Genomic DNA, 19,573 nt, shown 5'->3' with positions numbered 1-19,573 from the left:
AATCAACACAAAGGGATCAAAAACTTTAAGAAAACAAACCTCAAAAGAGGCTTGATAATTCAGTACCATACTTGGTATAAAATTCTGTTTGGGATCAAATCTGGTAAATGGTTTGAGAGTACTAAGCATAGGATAGCAGCATGTGTGGACAATGTAGTTTCACAGACCCTGATTGAGACTAGTCTTGGTCAATAATGTAACCATAGGTAAGGCACTAGCGATAATTGAGTTTTGTAAAACCAGCCACTCTTGTGTGAATGTGGTTAACATGTTTAGTACTAAGTAAAACATCAGGTTTGCCATTTAAATATAATGCAATTGAAGACTACTGAAAGTGCAACACGGTAAGGATGCAAATAAAGTGTTTTCTGAAAACCATTGTTTGAAATGGCTAACTTCATTGGAGCTGTGTTTGAAATACGGATTTGTACAGGAAACCTGGGCAGAGAAAACAGCAGTTTCCGCCACTGCGACGGCTGCACATGTTAGCGCTGATCTCTGCCCGTGTCTCCCCAGGTGCAGACTGCGATGTGGACGCGGCCGCTCGATACATCAGCAGCAAGTTCCTGTCACTCAATAAAACCCCCAGCAAACTCGTCTACCATCACTTCACCACGGCAACCGACACCTCCAACGTGCAAATTGTCTTCCAGGTTGTTATGGATACCATCATAAAGGAAAATCTAGAAGCTGTCTCTCTGCTCTGAGGAAAAACATAGGCTTCTAGAGCGTTGGACTGGAAAGGGTTCTGTGAGCCGTACCATTTTGATATTGAGGTTAAAGGAACCAGCTCCTGTAAAAGACTGGCCAGAGATGAATGTGGGCTGCATTCATAGAAGGATCCTGTCAAGCAAACCCTTACACTGCTCTTAGGTACCAGCTAAATATTTAAGCATATACTGTACACACAACCCATTGCTTACTTATGTGTTATATTAGGTAATTATATATTATATAATATATATATTATATCATATATATATATATATATATATATATATATATATATATATATATCTCAAATTATTTAAAATGGTAATAATAATTATATTGTTAAAGATTTGCTTTTTTTTTTGTGAGAGAATGGCGGAGACCATTAGAACTGGACTGGTTCTGTAGCCAGATTGGAACCCAGTCACTGAGGTGGAGGCCCACTTCACTGTCATTCAAGGGCAGTGCCACCCAGATAGTGGCTGTAGCCTTAAATACTACCAAAAATGAGTCTGCTGGACTTTATTGTAGTTGTTTCAGTCATTTGTTTGATTTGTCTGAGTTTTCTATTTCTTATGCCATAGTGGTAAGGCAATGTCAGTACTGTAGCCAAATAGAAACATGAGGCATGGTTTCAGGGTCCCCAGTCACAAAACTTGTTTTATTAGTACATTAACTTCTGAAGATGGTTTGGAGATTGGTCTTGTGCTCACTAAGCACTGAGAACTTTTACAAGTGTAGTGTAAGTTTTTTATCGGGGGACTGAGTAAAAAATGTCTGCTCGTGCTGATGTATTTAATAAAATATATCTCCAGCACTAAACTGTTTTGAAATATCCCCTGGTTGAAATGTAGAACCGATTCATATATGAAGAGTAAATAGTTTGTGCAAGAATATGTTATGTGTAGTTTTATTTTTAACAACTGTACCTTATATTGGGCACCTTGGAGGGCTTTTGTTTGAGTAGTTTTTTTTTTTTTTTTTTTTTTTTTTTTTAACATTAACATGTATTTTAAGGTAAAAAATGTAAGCAACTTCTTCAGTGCACTTGTCTACTTGACCGTCTTCTAGTTCTCTCTTTTGAATTCTGATTGAGCGAAGCTATAGATAAAATGGATTGTCACCTTTCAAAAAACAGGAGTGAATAGATACAGACTGCCAGAAGCAGCTGTGAGAGCAGGCTGTGTGTACATAATGTGTGTAATATAATGTAAAATCCCTTAATGTAAAACACCCAACCTGATGTGGCTTGTTTGTAACCCTACATGTTTGATAATAAAATATTTTTTAATAACTTAATTGCTGTTTGTCCAATGGAAAGACACTCCAGTATGCCTACCAGACAGCAATTTGCCCCAAAACTCAATGGACGATAACTTTTTTAGAGGAAGACCGTGGTCTGGTTTAACAGACCCCTGTTACACTTGGAATACTTTAGCTGTGAAACCAGTAGGCAGCCCAAGATTAGTGAAACCTGTCCTTTGTACTGTCATGCCGGTTCATAATACACACTGATCCTGACCAATGATCTCCTCAATCGAGAGGCTGTGATATTCACTAGTATACTGTGAGATCTGCATGTTCTGACCGCAGTAGCGCAAAATCTTCAGTCTCAATTTGCGGCACAGTTTTAGTTGGTGCAGTGTGTCATTTCTTTAAACCAGCCATTATGTTTGGAGTGTATTTAATAATTAAGGTGTTTACCCATCTGATAGAAACACATTGCTATATTGTCAGTGTCTGTAATACACACCTGGCAGATGTTTTTATTTTATAAAAAACAATGGATTTTGAATAGGGTTTGTTAAATAAGGAGAGCCTCTACAGTACAGTTAAATGCTCACTGATTTGCTGCAGTATTCAAATATTTCTCTATACTCACTGTTACGTCAGATTTCCAAAATTTGATTATAAAAGGTCAGTTAATGTACTTTCAAAACCACACCTAGTAACTGTTCAAGCATTCCGGTCTTATTCTGCTGAACTTGCATAGTATTTTATAACTATGTTATGTAGTTTACATAATGCATACACCTTAAGTATCTTTGTCCATGATCTTGGTTTGCAGTGCTGAGCTAATGTAACTGTAGGCATTACATATTTGGCTGAATCATTTCAGAGCCCAATGTTGAGATGTAATTTCACAGTGACTGCCTCAAATGTACCCATAACCATTGCACTATTATAATCTGCGGGCGGTTTCAGAGACTTCAATTAGCACTAAACTACCAGGTGGTGAGATTAATGCCAATCAGGGTCTGTGAAACCAGAATTGAATTTAAAATAAAGTGGAGGATTGCCTGTATGGCAGTTTACCTTTTAAAAGACTCTCAAACAAGACACATTTAAGGCTGACATATTACATTAAACAAATTATGTTTCAACGTTTTGTTTTATAGAACATAAATACAAATGTACGCATAGCTATAATTCACAGTATATGCTCATTTTAATGAAAAAAAAAAAAGAAATATTTTAACTCCGAAAATCTGCTCAGCAGTAAACAATTTATGAGACTTGTAATACATTGCAAGTGGACACATCGTATAGAGAGGTGAAGGGGGTTAGGGATGGGGAGGGGGAGGTGAAATGACCTTTCTCTCACACTGTACTTTGGATTTTTAAATTTTTTGTAAAGGTATGTGACATGTTCACAGATGGTGCAAATGATAAACATTCAATGTCATCGGTCCATTACGTTTTGTTTGTAGTCGTTGTATCCCGAGGAAGAGGCGTTGTGTGTAGTGTGTTCGTGTAATGGGGAGATTAGACATTCGCGCATTCCTGTGAGTCCAGGGAAAGATAGACGTCCGCTTTGCACTGAAACGTGTTCATGCCGTCCTGAACCAGCTGGCAGCTCTGCAGGTTGGGAGAGATGTCTTTGACACAAACAGCCTTTAGAAAGAAAAGAAAACCAGTAGGAATGATGGTATTAATAGCATTACGACGAACAGTAGACATCACTACAGAAAGAAACACAAGTTAACGGCACGACATTTAAATCACGTATTAAACACTTGTTTTGTGAAGTGACTGTTTTGTTACTTGAATATTTCATTGTAAATGGTATTTGTTTGTAGCTTTATTGAGATATTACGTTACTGGTTATTTTACAAATAGATGAGCAGGATTCAGTTAAAGCACAGTCCATTTCTTATTGCATTATATTCCGAACAAGAAGTTGTACATATGGAACGGTCCCTGTTTTTTTTTTTTTTTTTTTTTTTTTTTTGTGTGATTGTTTTGGCCATCTCCAGAAAATAACTATCTGGCAGGAGTCTAAAACTTACCATTGTCATTGTTTTCTTGCACTACGTCTAGACTTGTTTCCACATAAAAACTAAAACAGTAATTGAGCAATCTACTGTCGTTTGGTGTCCTTTTGAAAATCTACGGCGCTACAACGCCAAGGCTGTGCATGGTGCTGAACGGACAGCTCCTTTGTGCGCGCCCTGCTGTCTTGTGCATTTGGTAACACGTTCGTTCCAAGTTCTGTAATAAGCCTCTGTTGATTTCAGAGTGTTATAATTGCATCGCGTTTGCCTATAGTTTTTAATATAAAACGTGCAACTGCAAAAATGTAAGTCAAGGCAAAAAATACAGATTTGTTTCCTTTTGATTCTGAAACTTCATCTTTAACAAACTGCTCCACGTTCGTGCGTAATTTGCTGAAGCGCTGAAAAACATTGCAAATGAAATAACAACGTGGCTAGTTATAATACTGCGAACGTTACTGTGCTACGAAGTACAGTTGGATGACATCTGAAAAACTTTAACAAGGTATTTTACCGAAAAATTAGTTTTGCTGATTTGTTCTGGAGACAAAAAAAAGCCAAACACCGTTAATGTAGCATATTTTACATTTAACATTTTAACAGTTTTACTTTTTTTCTCAAAAAAAGTGTGAATAGTGCTTTAAAGTAAAAACTTAAGACATACAAATAAAAGATAACTAACTCACCATGTTTTTTAGGATGGATGTTTGTCTGGGCTGGGTACCTAGCTCAGAGAGGAGGTTGTTGACGGTTGTCTCACCATTCTCAGATTCAGAGTCTGATCTCCGTACGAAGGGAGACCTCCGGATCCCGGACAGCAAACCGGACGCTCTGCCGACCGAATAGTAGCTTGGGCCGGTCGCCTGCTTGTACCACGCACCTGTAGGGTGGCAGGAGATCAGCACGGAGATCGCTATGAAAACCAAAGCAAATTTCATTGATCTCTCCATGGCGAACATCGTTGTTTCTGGCTGCGTAAACTTGGTCTTCTCTCTTACTTCTTCTGCAGTGCGTTCTGAAGGCGTTTCTGTTCTCTTGGTTACTTTATTATGCTCCGAGGTTATAACTGGCCAAGCTGGTCCTTATATAGGACCCTCCATGGCTGTAATCACATTCGTCAATTCATCAGGAGATGATTCATTATATTTTCACCGGGGTGGATTCTAATTTGAATTGATCTCTGGGTTGTGTTAAAGAAAGAGGGAGGGGTGTATTCCCGTTCTGAATGTTTTTGAAGATACTTATCGATTCCCTGGAGAGCTATTTATCACCAGATCTACTAAATATACTTTAGAGAAGGATGGGGATGGGGTATCTTTGTTGTTTATCGGCATGTATTTATGTATTATAATGTGATTTTATTATAATGTGAACATGCGAAGCGAATGAAGCAAAGGTTTTGCCATGGGTTTACCTACTGTGCACTAAGGAAATGTAAACCCGGTTCTCACGATATTAAACGCGATAGACGTCTAGTAACTTGTAGAATGCCTGTATCTTTGGCAGAGACTTATATAGGATGATGTTTCTTACATGAAAAAGGTTAGCAAAGAATAATCAAATGTACAGAAGAATGAATGTAACATTGAAGTGAACTATAGGGCGACGGTAGAGTAGATTTACTCTTTTCACACACAGCCTTTATTGTGTTTAATAAGAAATAACCACGTATTATTTTATTTTTATTTAATGGGTGGGGTGGGTGTTAGCATTTATATTTCTTTAGAAAGCATATTACTTGTTGCTGTTTTATATTGTATTTTAAATAAATTTCTACTCTCTCTCAATTGACAGCCCATAGCGTTCACGCAGTATTGGCTATTGACAAGGCAATACTTAGCGGAAGGCTCAGTACAGCAAAACAACTTTAATCTGACCTCTTAGCATGCTAAGGGAATTAAAACAAACCAAAGTGTTGCGAAAACGTGCTATTCTGGGGTTGTAAATTCACACATTAGGAACCAGTACAAAATTATTTTACAAAAATTGCGCATTACATTAAGGATAGCCTCAGGGGTGAGTTGAAGCCGGTGAAACGCGATTAGGATTTGACAGTGTACATCAGTGGGAAATTATAACCCTAAATATTAAATGAAGAAATTCTGAAACAATAACGTCTTCCAACTTTCAATCATATAATTTAGCAATTTAGTTTACATAGTCGATGAAATCGATAAAATAACTATGATTTTAATATGATATGATTTGACTTTATGTACTCTGCGTCAATTAGAAATCGAGTTTTAAATGAGTAAAACGAGCGGTTAATTTACAGATTTTTGCGAGTGGTTATTCTGATACTCAACAAGTACTTCAATTACTGGATTCGGGCGGTTCTCTGAATGTGCGCACAAGGTACTGGTGTAGTTACACGACGCTCGGTTTCTGATCTGTTTATTTCTACAGCTTGTTATATGTTTGTTTGGTTAAAAGGAAACGAACAAGCCCAATTTCTCATTCGATCAAAAACTCAAATTTAAAAGCAGATAGGCATCAAGCTGTGAAATAACTACCCACGTCAGAAAACGGCGGGTGCATCCTTTTGCCCTTTGCAGCAGTCAGTTTAATGCAGCATACACCCCGCCTCATTATCTCATCTGTAACTTACCCTGCATGTTTGAATTGCTTCTGACACAGTAGACGATCATAACATCTCTCGGTTGGTTTCTTGAAATACGTACAATAGCTTTATTAACCTGGGGCAGGCTACAATTGATGTATGCCATTACTGCTCATTCCGACTGTCTCAAACTGTATGTACGCTATATGCGACGAGTTTGTTTTTATATGCCCTGTGGTGAAGCAATTTTACCAAAAAAAAAAAAAAAAACCGGGACTGTCAAGTAAGCACCGAAGCACGCCTACAAGTGTACCTGTTTGTGTCTTATGAAAACATATTCAATTATCGCACACCTATGCTGTAGAAATACGTGTTACCACCTACACAAACGTTGTGGTATTTTCTACGTCCCATGCCCCATGACATTCAGTAGTCCTAGCACAATAATTAAACTATTTAATTACTAATTATTATTTTAGAAAAAAATGGAAAGAGTAACGTTAATTATATTATTATTATTATATTATTATTATTATTATTATTATTATTATTATTATTCTAAAATCGTTCCAAAAACATTACTCTTAAAAGCATTTTAAAGACCTCTATAGAACGATGCATCCTGATATTTCCCATGATAAATCACCTGCTAACTGCTTCTTCTCTTGTGCCTTGGTGGATCTTTCAGTGGTCCTTATAAGCAGGTTTAACTTGTTCACTGCAAAAAGTAGTCCAGTGGCCTCTTTTCCAAACACGTACAGTATACAGTTAACGTAAAATGAAATCGAAATCAAGATACCGCCTAAAGCAACGTTTGAAATATAGTCTACACCTACTAGAAAGTGGGATGGAAATAACACACATATTGCATAGCAGTTTCAGCCATTCCAGGTTTTAATATGCTCTTCATTAGCATCAGTGTGCTGGTACCAAGCTCAGGTGCGTAGTAAACTCATAGTAAAACCAGGAATGGACCTAACTGCTATGCAATGGGGGTCTTATTTTCATCCCTGTAGAACTAGCTAAAATACCTTTCTTTTTTTTTTTCCAGGTTGTAAAGGAAATATTTCTGTCAGGTTTAGGTTTACTACTAATATGATCTGTAGTACTTTTTTGTGTGCAAGTGCCACCTACTGGTTGCAGTTGGAACTCCTTTATTAAACTTGATATGAAAGCACTCTTCTAGCAGACAAATTCATTATAATGAGTCCAGTATCATATTTTAAATATTCACACTTTATTTTTTGTTCTTGGTGTCACCCTTCTACAGTCTATACTGCATGTTGGATTAGTTGTTATATAATACTTGTACAGTATAAAGATTTTCGTTTTATCTCAACGAATATTGCTCAAGAACATTGACTTTCTACTGGTGCAAAAATATTCTTGAATTGAAAGCCACATATAAAAGTGGCATTACCCCCCCATTGGTATTTTGAAAAAAGAAGACATTAAAAGTGGCTTGTGTTAAACTATTCATTATAATAGTCACTGGAGCCCGTTGAACAGAGGCCTGCACTGAGGGCTCAGCTTGGTCTACAGCACCCCATCAGGGGCGCACACCCAGGGGTCATTGGTCTCCCACTGCCACTTCACCAACTGCATCTGGACCGGGTCGGAGGCCAGTTCTTGAGCTCCGAGGGGTCCGCGGACACATCGTACAGCTCCCACCTCTCCCGATAGTAGTACTGCTGCAGGCTCTTGAACCAGCGAGAGGGACGACCGCTCTGGGTCCTGTTCAGGAGATCCTGGAAGGTCGGAGACACGTAGAAGTCCTGGTCGATGGGGAAAGGCTTTTTGAAGCTTACGTTGTGCACCAGGCAGTAGCTGCCCTCATGCACGACCCTCATGGGGTAGTATATGGTGACCTCATGCTGCCGTAGGCGGTGGACCAATGCTGCTCGGAGTCCAACGTGGGCAGGAGGGTCTTCCCAGTCAGGCAGACCAGCTTGTCTTTCCCCAGGATGCTGTAAGAGGGATAGAGGATGGAGAACTAGACTTGAATGGTGGAGGTAATGTCTGTTAACGGAGAAGAGGGACAGGTGTACTGCTTTTCTTTTAACATTTATAAATGCTAAAAGGAACTAGATAAATTCAGTGGCAAATGTTTCAGCTAGCAGTCTGCCAATGACTTCAACTATTTATTTTTTTTAAACATAAAGCAATTAGTTTAGAGAAACCAGACACAGTCAAGGTGTCAAAAAGAAAATGCAATCCATTTTTAAAAGTCAAAGCTTGAATTTGTTTAATTTTTTTTGTCCAGCAGTACCACCTTGTGGCTAATTACAGGGATGACACACTGGTTCCCTACTAGACTGTAGTAAACTAGATTCTAAAGAAAACGCTGATTTTCTGACAGTAATATATTAAATACAGTCCCAGACTAAGGTTCCATGCCTAACAAGCTGACTTAGGCTAGGGTGCTCTGGTGAGGAGACCAGCAGGGGCCCGGCAGTACAGGTTGGTCCTGCCGTTGGGGAAGGGACTCTCATTGTCAGAGCTGTAGATCACCAGAGTATCGTTCCCGAGTCCTAGAGCTTCTTCAGAACTAGACCGATTCCGAGAGTTGGACATCAAAAAACAATCAGATAAAGCTGTTGATAGACAGCAAAACAGTTCAGTTTGCATTATGATTGGGTAATAAAGGTTAGCAAGATGCTATTGACACAAGGATAAACTACAAATGTTATGATCCAATAAAGTACATGGTTTTCCATTGCCCTGTTTTATTATATGTGTATGTTTGTGAAACTGGATTTTTTTTTTTTTTTTTGTCTAGAGAATGACACTCAAGGACAGGCAAGCATTAAACAAGCTGCTGACCCCATGCAGGTAAGTGTACCTGGCAGACAGCTGCAATAAGCAGATAAGCTCACCTTCTCCCAGTCTGCTGACAGTGGTCTATTGAGCGGCAAGGCCTGCCCGAGAAGCTGCAGTGGCAGGAATGAAATAAGGGACCTGTCAGGGTTTAACAGACACCTTGAGGTATTGTGCTCCCTTATTAGAGCCTTTCCTTAAGAACACCAAAGCATATCAACAGCTGGTAGATTTCCCTTGCTCTAAGTCACCCTTATACATTCCTTGATCACAAAAGAATTACAATAGCTCCCCGACCCTCCTGTATAGTATACCGTACTATACAAAAAGCATTCTTCAGAGACGTGGCTGCAAGCTCATATTGTCTGTATAAACTAGAAGGAGTAGGCAAGGGTAGGTAGTGAATGGCTAGTGCCTTTCTATACCTAAATGAATAATGGAGTGGCAGGAGCTCGACATGTACTGAGAGATGGAAATGGTTACTTTGAACCGTGTTCTCAATGTGAAGTGCCCAGTAACACTGACCAGTGGAAACACGGTTTCACACCATGGTCTCCCATGTTTTAACTATGCAAGGACACTAGAACTGTGACCAGCGACCTTGGCATCGTCGGCTGAAATAAGATAAATCGGACCCAAATGCTTTATGTTTTCCAGTGCTTGAGTTTTTCGGTTATGTGTCCTCTCCGGACCGGACCGCTTCTGAACCAAGACACGGGTCAGATGGCGAGCCTATCATAATCTATGGAATAGGTATTGTCACAGGTGCCCTGGCTACTAAATTACTAAATTGCATTAAACATTAGAAACAGTCCACCAATTATAAGAAGCGCATTGTGTTTATTTGCTTCCCCGCCGATACCAGGTGTTATGAACAGGAGTAAAAACGCATACAAACAACAGTTCAAAATGCCCATGTTTAAACAGTAACAGTTATACAATGTCAACGTTGTTTTATTCTGAAATAATAATTGATAACCTTGCCAAATTATCACTACAAAGTAAAAACGAATGCATTAACTTGAGTTTGTATACGTTTTTACTTCATGCCCTCTTCCTGCAATGGCAAAACAACATATCCGCCTGTGTTTTAATCACATGACTCAACTCAAGTCACATGAACCACATTGTGATGAGGTAAAAAAAAAAAAAAAAAAAAAAAAAACGAAATCAGAGAAGTGAGTGTTCGAGGCGACAAAACAGTCGATGGAAAGGTTCTGGTTCGCTCATATAATTAAGCGATGCATTTGTTCTTTATCTGGAAAAGAAATAAATGAAAACATCTGCACACAGTTAAGGTAACGATGTTAATTATCTATATTTTTCTTTAAAATGCTGTCATTATTTATATATATATATATATATATATATATATATATATATATATATATATATATATATATATATATAATAATAATAATAATAATAATAATAATAATATAATAATTGTGTGTGTGTGTCAGTGAGTGATTGAGTGACCATAAGGCTCCGTTTTCGGCAGGAACGTTTGGGGATAGGTAAGGCTTCATACCGCAACCATTTGCTCATCTTAATTATTCATTACATTATACAATAGATACTAGGATATGAAACTTAACTCAGTACAATTATGCACACAGTGACTGTCTAAACTGCAAACAACAGATCCAAAGTGAAAACTCTTTCTAAAACAATACTGTTTTGTTTCAAGACAAGCGTGTACGCAGCGTTGATAGAAAGTGTTTCACTTTGGATCTGTTTGTAGTTTAGTCGTGTTACACCCTTGAAGAAATCAGCCCTGGTAATATAAACGTACCCTGTAGTAATGTATACTGGAATAGAATATATGTTGTATTCTTTATTGATCTATGTGTCGGACAATTTTATTTTTTCGTTGTCCAAAGGCTTTTCCTGCCAGTAAGAAATTAGCGTGTATAATTTTCCCAGAATTAGTTTCCTTCCTCAATACTGCTGACCTGCCTAGTCACAGGAAAGTGAGCCAATGTTTTGTATGATTAGTTACATTTATTCTTATGGAGAACGCAACCAGCAACACTATTTCATTAGTTATATAATAACAATCCCCTTAAGTCACTACGTTAAGTTTCAAATCTATGGATCTGCTTTATCTATGTTTTTTTTCTCTCAACGTCATAGAGTTCACACAGACTGTTTTTAAAATATCAGAATATTACATTCAAATCGTGACCTAAGGAAATATATTTCTGTAAAGTTACCAAGAAGGAACGCAATGCACAGTGTGTTGCTTCTGATGTCTTTGACACACATACTGCTGGTAGAAAACTAGCAGGATTTAAAAAAAAAACATTTTTAATACCATCTCTGTTCACAGTCGCCAAGATCTGAAGCCACTGATTGGCAGATTGGTGTTCTAGATCAAAATACCACAAATATCAAACTGTTCCAGCTTAAGGACACAATGGAGCTTCTGTCTGCCCATGGCAGATCTGTCTGGGAGAGCATGAAGGCGAGCTTTTGGTATGAGGCTATGAAAAAGAAGCTGCCCATTTTGGTGTGGCTGCCCAAGTACTCTGTGAAATGGCTGCAGATGGACCTGATCGCTGGGATGACAGTGGGACTGACAGTCGTTCCTCAGGCGCTGGCTTATGCAGAAGTCGCGGGCTTACCTGTGCAGGTGCGTGACCTTAGAACTTGGGTGTAAATACAAGAATGGAAATAAGAATCCTATTGCGTAGCAGTTTGATCCATTCCTGGTTTCACTATGAGATCAATATGACACACCTGAGCTTGTTGCCTATACACTGGGATAATCAAGCTTGTATTAAAACCTGGAATGAGTGAATGGGAATGGGTTATATTGATAGTCTTTTTATTTATTTTTTACAGTATGGCCTCTACTCCTCGTTTATTGGCTGCTTTATTTACTGTCTCCTGGGGACCTCTAAGGATGTCACACTGGGTCCGACAGCGATTATGTCCCTCCTCTGTGCGTCCTACATAGGTCATGACCCTGTACAAGCGGTTCTGTTGACGTTCCTCTGCGGCTTCATCCAGTTAGTGATGGCCATCATGCAGCTCGGTAAGAGAACACAATGAAACGGGCTGGAGAGGTTTTCTAAAGTGGTTGAAAGCAATGGTCCATACCACTTCTAGAAACCATCCCAGTTAAGTGGGTGAGCACATTTCTGCTAGGAATAAAACTTCATAATTACTATAAAACAAGCAAGAAACAACTTTGTTGCAGGTTGGGACAGTTCAAATATTGTTTTATAGCTTTGAGAAAATGGGCTGCAAAATAACTGTATAAAAGTACAACCCTTTCTCGTTCGTGCTCAGCAGTGTGCTCCTGGTTTTCTGTAGCAGACAGGAAACTCAAACCTTGCTGTTTTTTGATTTGGGATCAATGTCTCTAGTTTTTGCCTAAAAAGTAAACTACACTTCATCAGTACATTCTATCTGACAGGGGCTGCCTATGTTACCTTGAAATGAAACAGCACATCATAGCCATAGGAAGTGGTTTCAGCAAAGAAAATCTTGCGGAACACAAGACACTATTAGTGTTTCCTGTATTGTCTTATAGTTTAACTACTGGACTGGGGTCTTGCGCAATTGGCTTTCACAAGTTTAAACACACCATCATACAATCAGAGCATGTTTATCTCTGTGGCTTATGTCATTTCGTTTAACCACAACTAAGGAATCTTTATAATCTGCCTCTTAAAATGTAGGCACAGCTAACAAAAATGCAATAGAATGTGCTACTCAAGGGTTGTGCTTGTTTAAATCTTCGGCTGTTTGTTACACATCTAGAAATAAACACCCACAAAACGTGATTTATGAATGTTTTGATTAACCGTCTTTCATGTTTAAAGGCAAAATAAGCTGGCTTTAGTGGGGCGTTCTTGTTGTGCTACCCTCCTCTGGTTTATTTTTGTAGGTTTCCTCTTGGATTTCATCTCCTATCCCGTGATTAAAGGGTTCACCTCATCTGCAGCTTTAACTATTGGATTTGGACAAGTCAAGGTGAAAATCATCATGAGATTTCTGTTACCAGAACCCCCTTGCATTGTCAAGAGGTTTTACTACAGAATAAAATACACTAGTATTCATATTCACAGATATGAGTCAGGTATGCCAAAAAACAGGAACACAAAACAGTCTTTGTTCTGTAAAACTGTTGGTGGCTCCAAACAGTGCAGTAGTGATTCAGTAAAAGGGTATGGAAGAGCTTGTGATTCCCTGTAGGGGTTTACTGGAAAAACAAGAAACACACGTGCTTGGTGTGTTTTTCCAATTTCCCAATGGGGACACAACCCAAAACAAAATTCAAGCACACTTCTAACAACACTTCAAACGTATGAGTAAACCCCCACCCCCCCCTTTCCACAGAACATTCTGGGACTCCATGACATTCCTCAGCAGTTTTTCCTGCAGTTTTACTACATGTTCCGGAATATCTATGAAACCAGGTCTGAATTGATTTATTTGTGTTGATTTTATGAAATATTTCTTCATAAATTTTAGGAACACATTTCTGTCCGGAAACCTGAACAGAAAGACTATATCTAGTAGCATGTGCGTGTAAATATGGTCTCAACCCAAGCTTGTCCTACTGCCACTGTTTCTAACCCATACTTTAATAAAAAGCCAGATGTAATTGATCCAAATCAGTTTTGCTGTATTTATTCTGTATTTGTGGAGTGGAAAGGGTAAAGCGGTCTGTCTTCACGGGACATATGACAGTAGGCTGTAATGTCTAAAGTGGACCCAGTTCAGCATGCTTCTTGAACCCTGCTCCTGTGCCTACAGAGTGGGCGATCTCATCCTTGGGTTAACCTCCATTGCCCTTCTGGTGGTGCTGAAGGTCATGAAAGACAGCTTGGCTCTGACTGATGAAGACCCTGCTGTGGTTGTCAAAGTGTGCCGCACAGTGGTTTGGTTCTTGGCAACAGGTCTGTGTGGCAATCCTTGCTGATACTGTTGTTGTTATTGATTGAACTTGAGTGCTACATTCATTGTGAATCGTATTTGTTACTGTACACCACAAACAGTAATAGATTGAAATCTTTCTGCTGTAGCAGAAGATAGTTTTGCTTCTAGTTGAGTTTTTTTGACTGCACTGGCGTCTTCTGTGTTTCGTTGCAGCCCGCAATGCGCTTGTGGTGGTTGTAGCAGCTCTGGTGGCGTACGCCTGTGAGCTCAGCGGCATGAAAGCGTTCACGCTAACCGGGAAAACCACCCAGGGCCTCCCGCCATTCAAGCCACCCCAGTTCTACGAATATACTGGGAATGAAAGTCTGCCCTTTAGCGAAATGGTGAAGGTGGGTGTGAGTCTGACCTTTCTTCAAGGGCTTCACTAGTTGCTATTGCAGAATGGCTCACTGCTATTCCAATCTGACCTCCCACTACAGAGATACATTGGAATTGTTCACCGCTGTGATATTTGTAATGCAGCGCAGTGCTTTGTGTTTTTAATACCCATGTTGTGTGCTTTCCTCAAGGATTTAGGAGGTGGTCTGGCTGTCATTCCACTCGTTGGTTTACTGGAGAGCTTAGCCATAGCAAAGGCGTTTGGTAAGTGTGTTTACTTTAAAACCTTTGATCGGAGATATTATCAGAATGCTTTCTGAGATGCTGTATTTGATTCTGTAAAATAATTCTTTATTTACAGCTAGTCAGAATGAGTATCGCATCGACTCCAACCAGGAGCTCTTGGCTATCGGTAAGTACGCTGCAGTACAGTCCAGGTGCAAGGCAAGAGAGACTGCTGCTGAATCTTCATCCCGTCTTTTTTGTTTTTCTATGCAGGTGTTACAAATCTGCTGGGATCTTTTTTTTCTGCCTATCCTGTGACTGGGAGTTTCGGAAGGTAGGATTAGCCTTTTTATTCAGATTCTCCTGTTTTTATTGAGGTATTTTAATATCCTGCAAGCCTTTCTAATTAAGATCACTGCCCCTTTTTTATATCTGAGGCACCCCAGCAACTGTGTTTTGTTTCCTATAAAAGAAATACAATATACCAACATACTTCAGGGAAGGCAATAAGACTCCCATTGCATAGCAGTTTGATCCATTCCTTGTTTTACTAATTTTTAATAATACACACCTGAGCTTGTTGCCTAATACATGATGGGTAATCAAGCTCATAATAAAACCTGGAATGGGTGAAACTGCTTTGCAATAAGAGTCTTAGTTTCATCTGTGTACATTGCTTGTTTTACCTATTGGGTCCCTGACCTCGGTTTGTTTTGGTGACATTGCTGAGTACGTAGTTTTTGTTGTTTGGTGTGTGATTTGCAGGACAGCAGTGAATTCCCAGACAGGGGTCTGTACTCCAGCCGGTGGAATAATCACAGGTAAGGAAGAATCTTCGTCTCCATGAGCTGTACAAGCATGTTTTAATGCAGAACTTGCACTCAGGGCTGTGATGGACTGGACTTAAATCACTCCTATAGCAATTTGATTATGTAAGTGTAGTGAAAGTGTTAACCACCCCTGTATTTGACAAATTTTACAATCTTGAAGAGAGAGTTCACTGTTAATCAAGGCGGTAATTCTACATTTACAGCCGTTAGAGGGAGTAAATCATAGACTGGAGCAAAACTTAATTTGGTACAATCAGACACTGGGCCAGATTTACTCGCTGAGCACAAAACTCTTTACAGAACTGTGCATGCAGGACCTTTGAAACAAATGCACTGAGTAGTATACATTTGTGTTTGACTTTACAAAAATGATTGCAGCTAATGGTGTAAATGCCTAGTAGATTAGAACCATTGTGGTGCATGCACTATATTTCCAGTGTATCAGAGTCCAGCCTGCGAGTCTTGTATGTGTTTCTGTCTAGATTTTCTATCTAGATTTTCAGCCTGCGAGTCTTTTATGTTTTTCTTCACTGGCAGGGGTGATCGTGCTGCTGTCCGTATTTTCAGTGTATCGGAGACCAGCCTGCGAGTCTTGTGTGTTTTTCTTCACTGGCAGGGGTGATCGTGCTGCTGTCGCTTGCTTTCCTGATGCCTCTCTTCTACTACATTCCCAAGGCTGCTCTGGCAGCTGTAATCATCTGTGCCGTGGCTCCCATGTTTGACTACAAGGTCTTGAAAACACTGTGGAAAGTCAAGAGTAAGTGAATTTTACAGCACTTGGCCACCATTGGCACTGTGTGCTATGTAAAAATCACAATAAGTAATAATAATTGGTAGTAATTATTATGATGATGATTACAATATAGTTCTATTATGCTTTCAATGCGAAAGTACTTTTACAATCAGTAGGTTGAAATTGAATAATACAGTAACTAATGACTTCTTTAAACTTTCTATATGTGAGATGCAGCAGTCAGCTTCACTTGCAGTCTATTACTGACATTGCTGTCAGATGTTTTGAAACAAGACTCTCTTCGCAGATCCAGGTCAGTAGCTTGGATACAGAGGTTTCTCTGACTGCACTCAGAGTCTTATTCCCTTTCCTGCTTAACCATTCCGTACAAAATACACCTGCCTCCCTCTTCTCTGAATTGATTTGTTAACCCAGAAAAAAAAAAAAAAAAACATTTAAAGGGTTAATTTGATATCCCTGAATTAATCTTGGACTACCTTTACCCATTGTTATGTTAGGCTGTCCAGTATTTGTGCTAATCTGGGTCTGTGAAACCTTAGGAATAGGTTCATTGACCTTTTAAGCAATGCCGGTTTCCCCTGTTTAGAGTTGGATCTGCTGCCCTTCCTGCTGACGTTCTTCGTGTGCTTCTGGGGAGTCCAGTATGGTATTGTTGCTGGTATAGTCCTGTCTGGCTTCATGCTGCTCTATAAGATTGCCAGACCCAAGTTAGAGGTAAAAAAAACAATCGATCAAATGCTTCCAGATCTGTGGAACGTGTGACATTAACAAAATGATGCTTAAAAAAAACAAGTTTTCAATTTCGATTCCTCTTTTTTTTTTTTTTTTTTTTGTTTCCCCTCTTGCTGATAATACATCTTCACTGACTGGTGGCAAATGGAAAAGACTGGGGAAATATTTGACCCACAAGGGAAAACATAGTATTTTTTTATTTTGGTCCATTGTATAGTTTTATTTTGGTACAAGCGTGACAGTCCTTTGGGCCCAGACCAAAATTGTGCCTGAATGAACCTTACTAAGTGCATTTCCTTCCTCTTTCAGACTCTATTAATCATGCTTCTTGTCACATTGTTTTTGTGTCCTTTTTTATTTCTTTGCAGGTTTCAGATCACGGTGTGCTGGTCATAGCTCTGGACAGCGGGTTGAACTTTCCTGCTGCTGAGTATCTCAGTGACAGGTTGTACAGACAGGCTCTCCTAGGTAAGAGTAAATTACACAAGCTGAAATGAATGTTAAAGTGATACGATATGAAAACAACTCCGTACTTTGTTAATACAGTCAGTGGTTTTGAGGGGTGCTGTTTCAGTGCAGGAGGGTTAGCAACACTGCTCACATGTTGCCTCTTCTTGGTAGTGCCTCATCCTCGATCAGTTGTCCTAGACTGTCGTCATGTGAGCAGCATCGACTACACCGTGGTGAACGAAATCAAGGACCTGCTCCAGCAGTTCCACCTCAACAAAGTCTCTCTGATCTTCGCTGGCTTACGGGTAAGATGTGAACCAGTTATGGGGCATGTGATTTCTCCATGAGCCTCCTATGGAAGATATGGCGTGGACATGTGGAAATGTTAAAATAGAGATGTGCCTTTTTATTACCTTTTATACAAGTTTTGGTAAGATTTGTGTATATACCAGCAAGGTATGGTAAAGAATGTTGAACATAGCAAACCGAGGTAAACTATGCTAAAACTGAAAAAATACTGTGGTAAACTTATATAAGGGACAGGCCACATTTTGAGCAATGTAAGCCAACAACAAAAAAACCTCTACTGTAATATATTGCTTTCGTTTGTAGATTGCGATTCTTGAGGTGCTGCTGGCAGCAGATCTGAAGGGGCTGGAGCATACAGAAAGCATGGAGGAAGCACTTCAGTCTCTCTCTGGTAACAACAGAACAACTTGAAACTAAAGTAGAGTAACGTCAGCGCACGGTGATCGGCTGCCTCGGGCTGGGTGGATATCGGGTTACCTCTGTGATGGCTGTACCATGTGGAGCGTTTAAGGTTGCAGGTTTCAGCTTGACTTCTGCTGCCTCATTCACTCTCTGCTACCAGTCACATGATGTGAATTTATCAATGAACACATCCTCAGATTTTACAATATAATGCTCAAAAAAGTTTTCTTTTTTATTTGTCCTAATGGCATTCTTCCTTGTTTTTGTGTTTTTACAGAACAACACTTTGTAGAGGAGCATGATCAGAGTCTATGCTGAGGAACTTATCCCAGTGTTCCCCTTCAGTCAATCCCCATCAGCTTGCATGGACTCTTCAAGTACTGCGTGGCACTGTAAACTGTTATGGACCAAAAAAATCCACAGCTGGTACAACTTTATCATGTACACTGTGTCCCCGATGCTTTAGTGAGGGTAGTAGTGTCTGCAATAAGCAGAAGGAAATGTCTAGTGATTTACTTTTACGTTGTTTACAAAACATTTATTTAAAAGGCTTTTTTGCTAAACGTAATTTGCTTAAGGACACTGGTATACTGTATTGTTGCACTATGGCATAATAGAGACAGGAAAAAAAAAAACAGTGCTTTTCTGTTGACATTTTCCAACACTAAAGATGTTTACATTTTGACAGTATATACTATTACAGCACTGTATAAAACATGAAGACAATTAAGACTCGCAGCAGTTTTTTTTTTTTTTTTAAACAAGGTGTAATGGGGAACTCTGTTCAATTTGTTGATGCTATTCAAGTTTCTCCATTAGTGGCGGTGTACCCCCAATTAGTTTTTTTAATACCATATTGTAATTTATTTAAATTGATGTATGTTCATGTAATTTATTTTAGTATTAGCAGAGAACATTTAAACAGATGGGTTTAAGTAAGTTCCACCAGTACAGGGCATGTCTAATGCAATAACTAAGACTGTCCATCACTGCTGGAGAGAAGCTCCCAATGTGAATTCAAGGCGTAACATAGAACTGCAGACCTGGCTTTGACCTTTGGAGTACCTTCAGAATGAGTGGAGACTACATCTAGCATCAAACTGAAAACGCTTGTTTGTGCAATGTGACACAAAGCAGACAATGTTTGGGATACTACAGTATGTAAGTGCACTTAATTTTAATAATTGCTGACAGTTAAATACATTTTTAAAATGATTTATGCATTAATTCAATCCAT

General features: G+C 39.2%; 3 protein-coding genes and 1 pseudogene across 4 annotated transcripts in view; 2 read left to right on the top strand and 2 right to left on the bottom strand.

Moving 5' to 3' along the window:
• gnav1 (guanine nucleotide binding protein (G protein) alpha v1) overlaps positions 1 to 707 on the top strand; it is a 30,303-nt gene extending 29,596 nt beyond the window's left edge. The window contains exon 9 of the mRNA XM_041220347.1: positions 517 to 707. Coding sequence (XP_041076281.1) covers positions 517 to 707 — 191 coding nt within the window. The remainder of the gene's footprint in view (positions 1 to 516) is intronic.
• A 78-nt stretch (positions 708 to 785) lies between these two features.
• Positions 786 to 18,706, top strand: slc26a11 (solute carrier family 26 member 11). Of its 2 annotated transcripts, XM_041220345.1 has the most exons (18): positions 786 to 873; positions 9,326 to 9,378; positions 11,696 to 11,998; positions 12,211 to 12,403; positions 13,262 to 13,347; positions 13,714 to 13,793; positions 14,134 to 14,276; positions 14,470 to 14,645; positions 14,826 to 14,898; positions 14,996 to 15,046; positions 15,133 to 15,193; positions 15,625 to 15,680; positions 16,306 to 16,446; positions 17,030 to 17,157; positions 17,544 to 17,643; positions 17,797 to 17,930; positions 18,238 to 18,325; positions 18,614 to 18,706. In XM_041220345.1, the coding sequence occupies exons 2-18, from the start codon at positions 9,373 to 9,375 to the stop codon at positions 18,652 to 18,654; spliced, it is 1,860 nt and encodes a 619-aa protein (XP_041076279.1). In that variant the 5' UTR covers positions 786 to 873; positions 9,326 to 9,372; the 3' UTR covers positions 18,655 to 18,706. The 2 variants fall into 2 exon arrangements, with proteins under 2 accessions (XP_041076279.1, XP_041076280.1); XM_041220346.1 differs by lacking the exons at positions 786 to 873; positions 9,326 to 9,378 and adding an exon at positions 10,653 to 10,661.
• Positions 3,130 to 5,048, bottom strand: LOC121295562 (neuropeptide B-like). The gene is made up of 2 exons (XM_041220348.1): positions 4,673 to 5,048; positions 3,130 to 3,606 (listed from the first exon to the last, which is right to left on the bottom strand). The coding sequence occupies exons 1-2, from the start codon at positions 4,943 to 4,945 to the stop codon at positions 3,478 to 3,480; spliced, it is 402 nt and encodes a 133-aa protein (XP_041076282.1). The 5' UTR covers positions 4,946 to 5,048; the 3' UTR covers positions 3,130 to 3,477.
• Positions 7,983 to 9,120, bottom strand: LOC121295459 (annotated as a pseudogene).
• Positions 18,707 to 19,573: the final 867 nt, after the last annotated feature.

Source organism: Polyodon spathula, chromosome 20 (genome assembly GCF_017654505.1).
Source record: "Polyodon spathula isolate WHYD16114869_AA chromosome 20, ASM1765450v1, whole genome shotgun sequence".
NCBI lineage: Eukaryota > Metazoa > Chordata > Actinopteri > Acipenseriformes > Polyodontidae > Polyodon > Polyodon spathula.
The sequence above is the reverse complement of the archived record's forward strand: the minus strand, read 5'-3'. Positions and strand labels throughout refer to the sequence as shown.

Excerpts from the sequence above, each read along its gene's own strand:
- LOC121295562 (XM_041220348.1), bottom strand. The coding sequence starts at position 4,945 with ATGTTCGCCATGGAGAGATCAATGAAATTTGCTTTGGTTTTCATAGCG. Across the intron at positions 3,607-4,672 it reads CATCCATCCTAAAAAACATG|GCTGTTTGTGTCAAAGACAT; the intron begins GTGAGTTAGTTA and ends TTCTTTCTAAAG.
- slc26a11 (XM_041220345.1), top strand. Across the intron at positions 12,404-13,261 it reads GATGGCCATCATGCAGCTCG|GTTTCCTCTTGGATTTCATC; the intron begins GTAAGAGAACAC and ends TTATTTTTGTAG. Across the intron at positions 13,348-13,713 it reads TTGGATTTGGACAAGTCAAG|AACATTCTGGGACTCCATGA; the intron begins GTGAAAATCATC and ends CCCTTTCCACAG.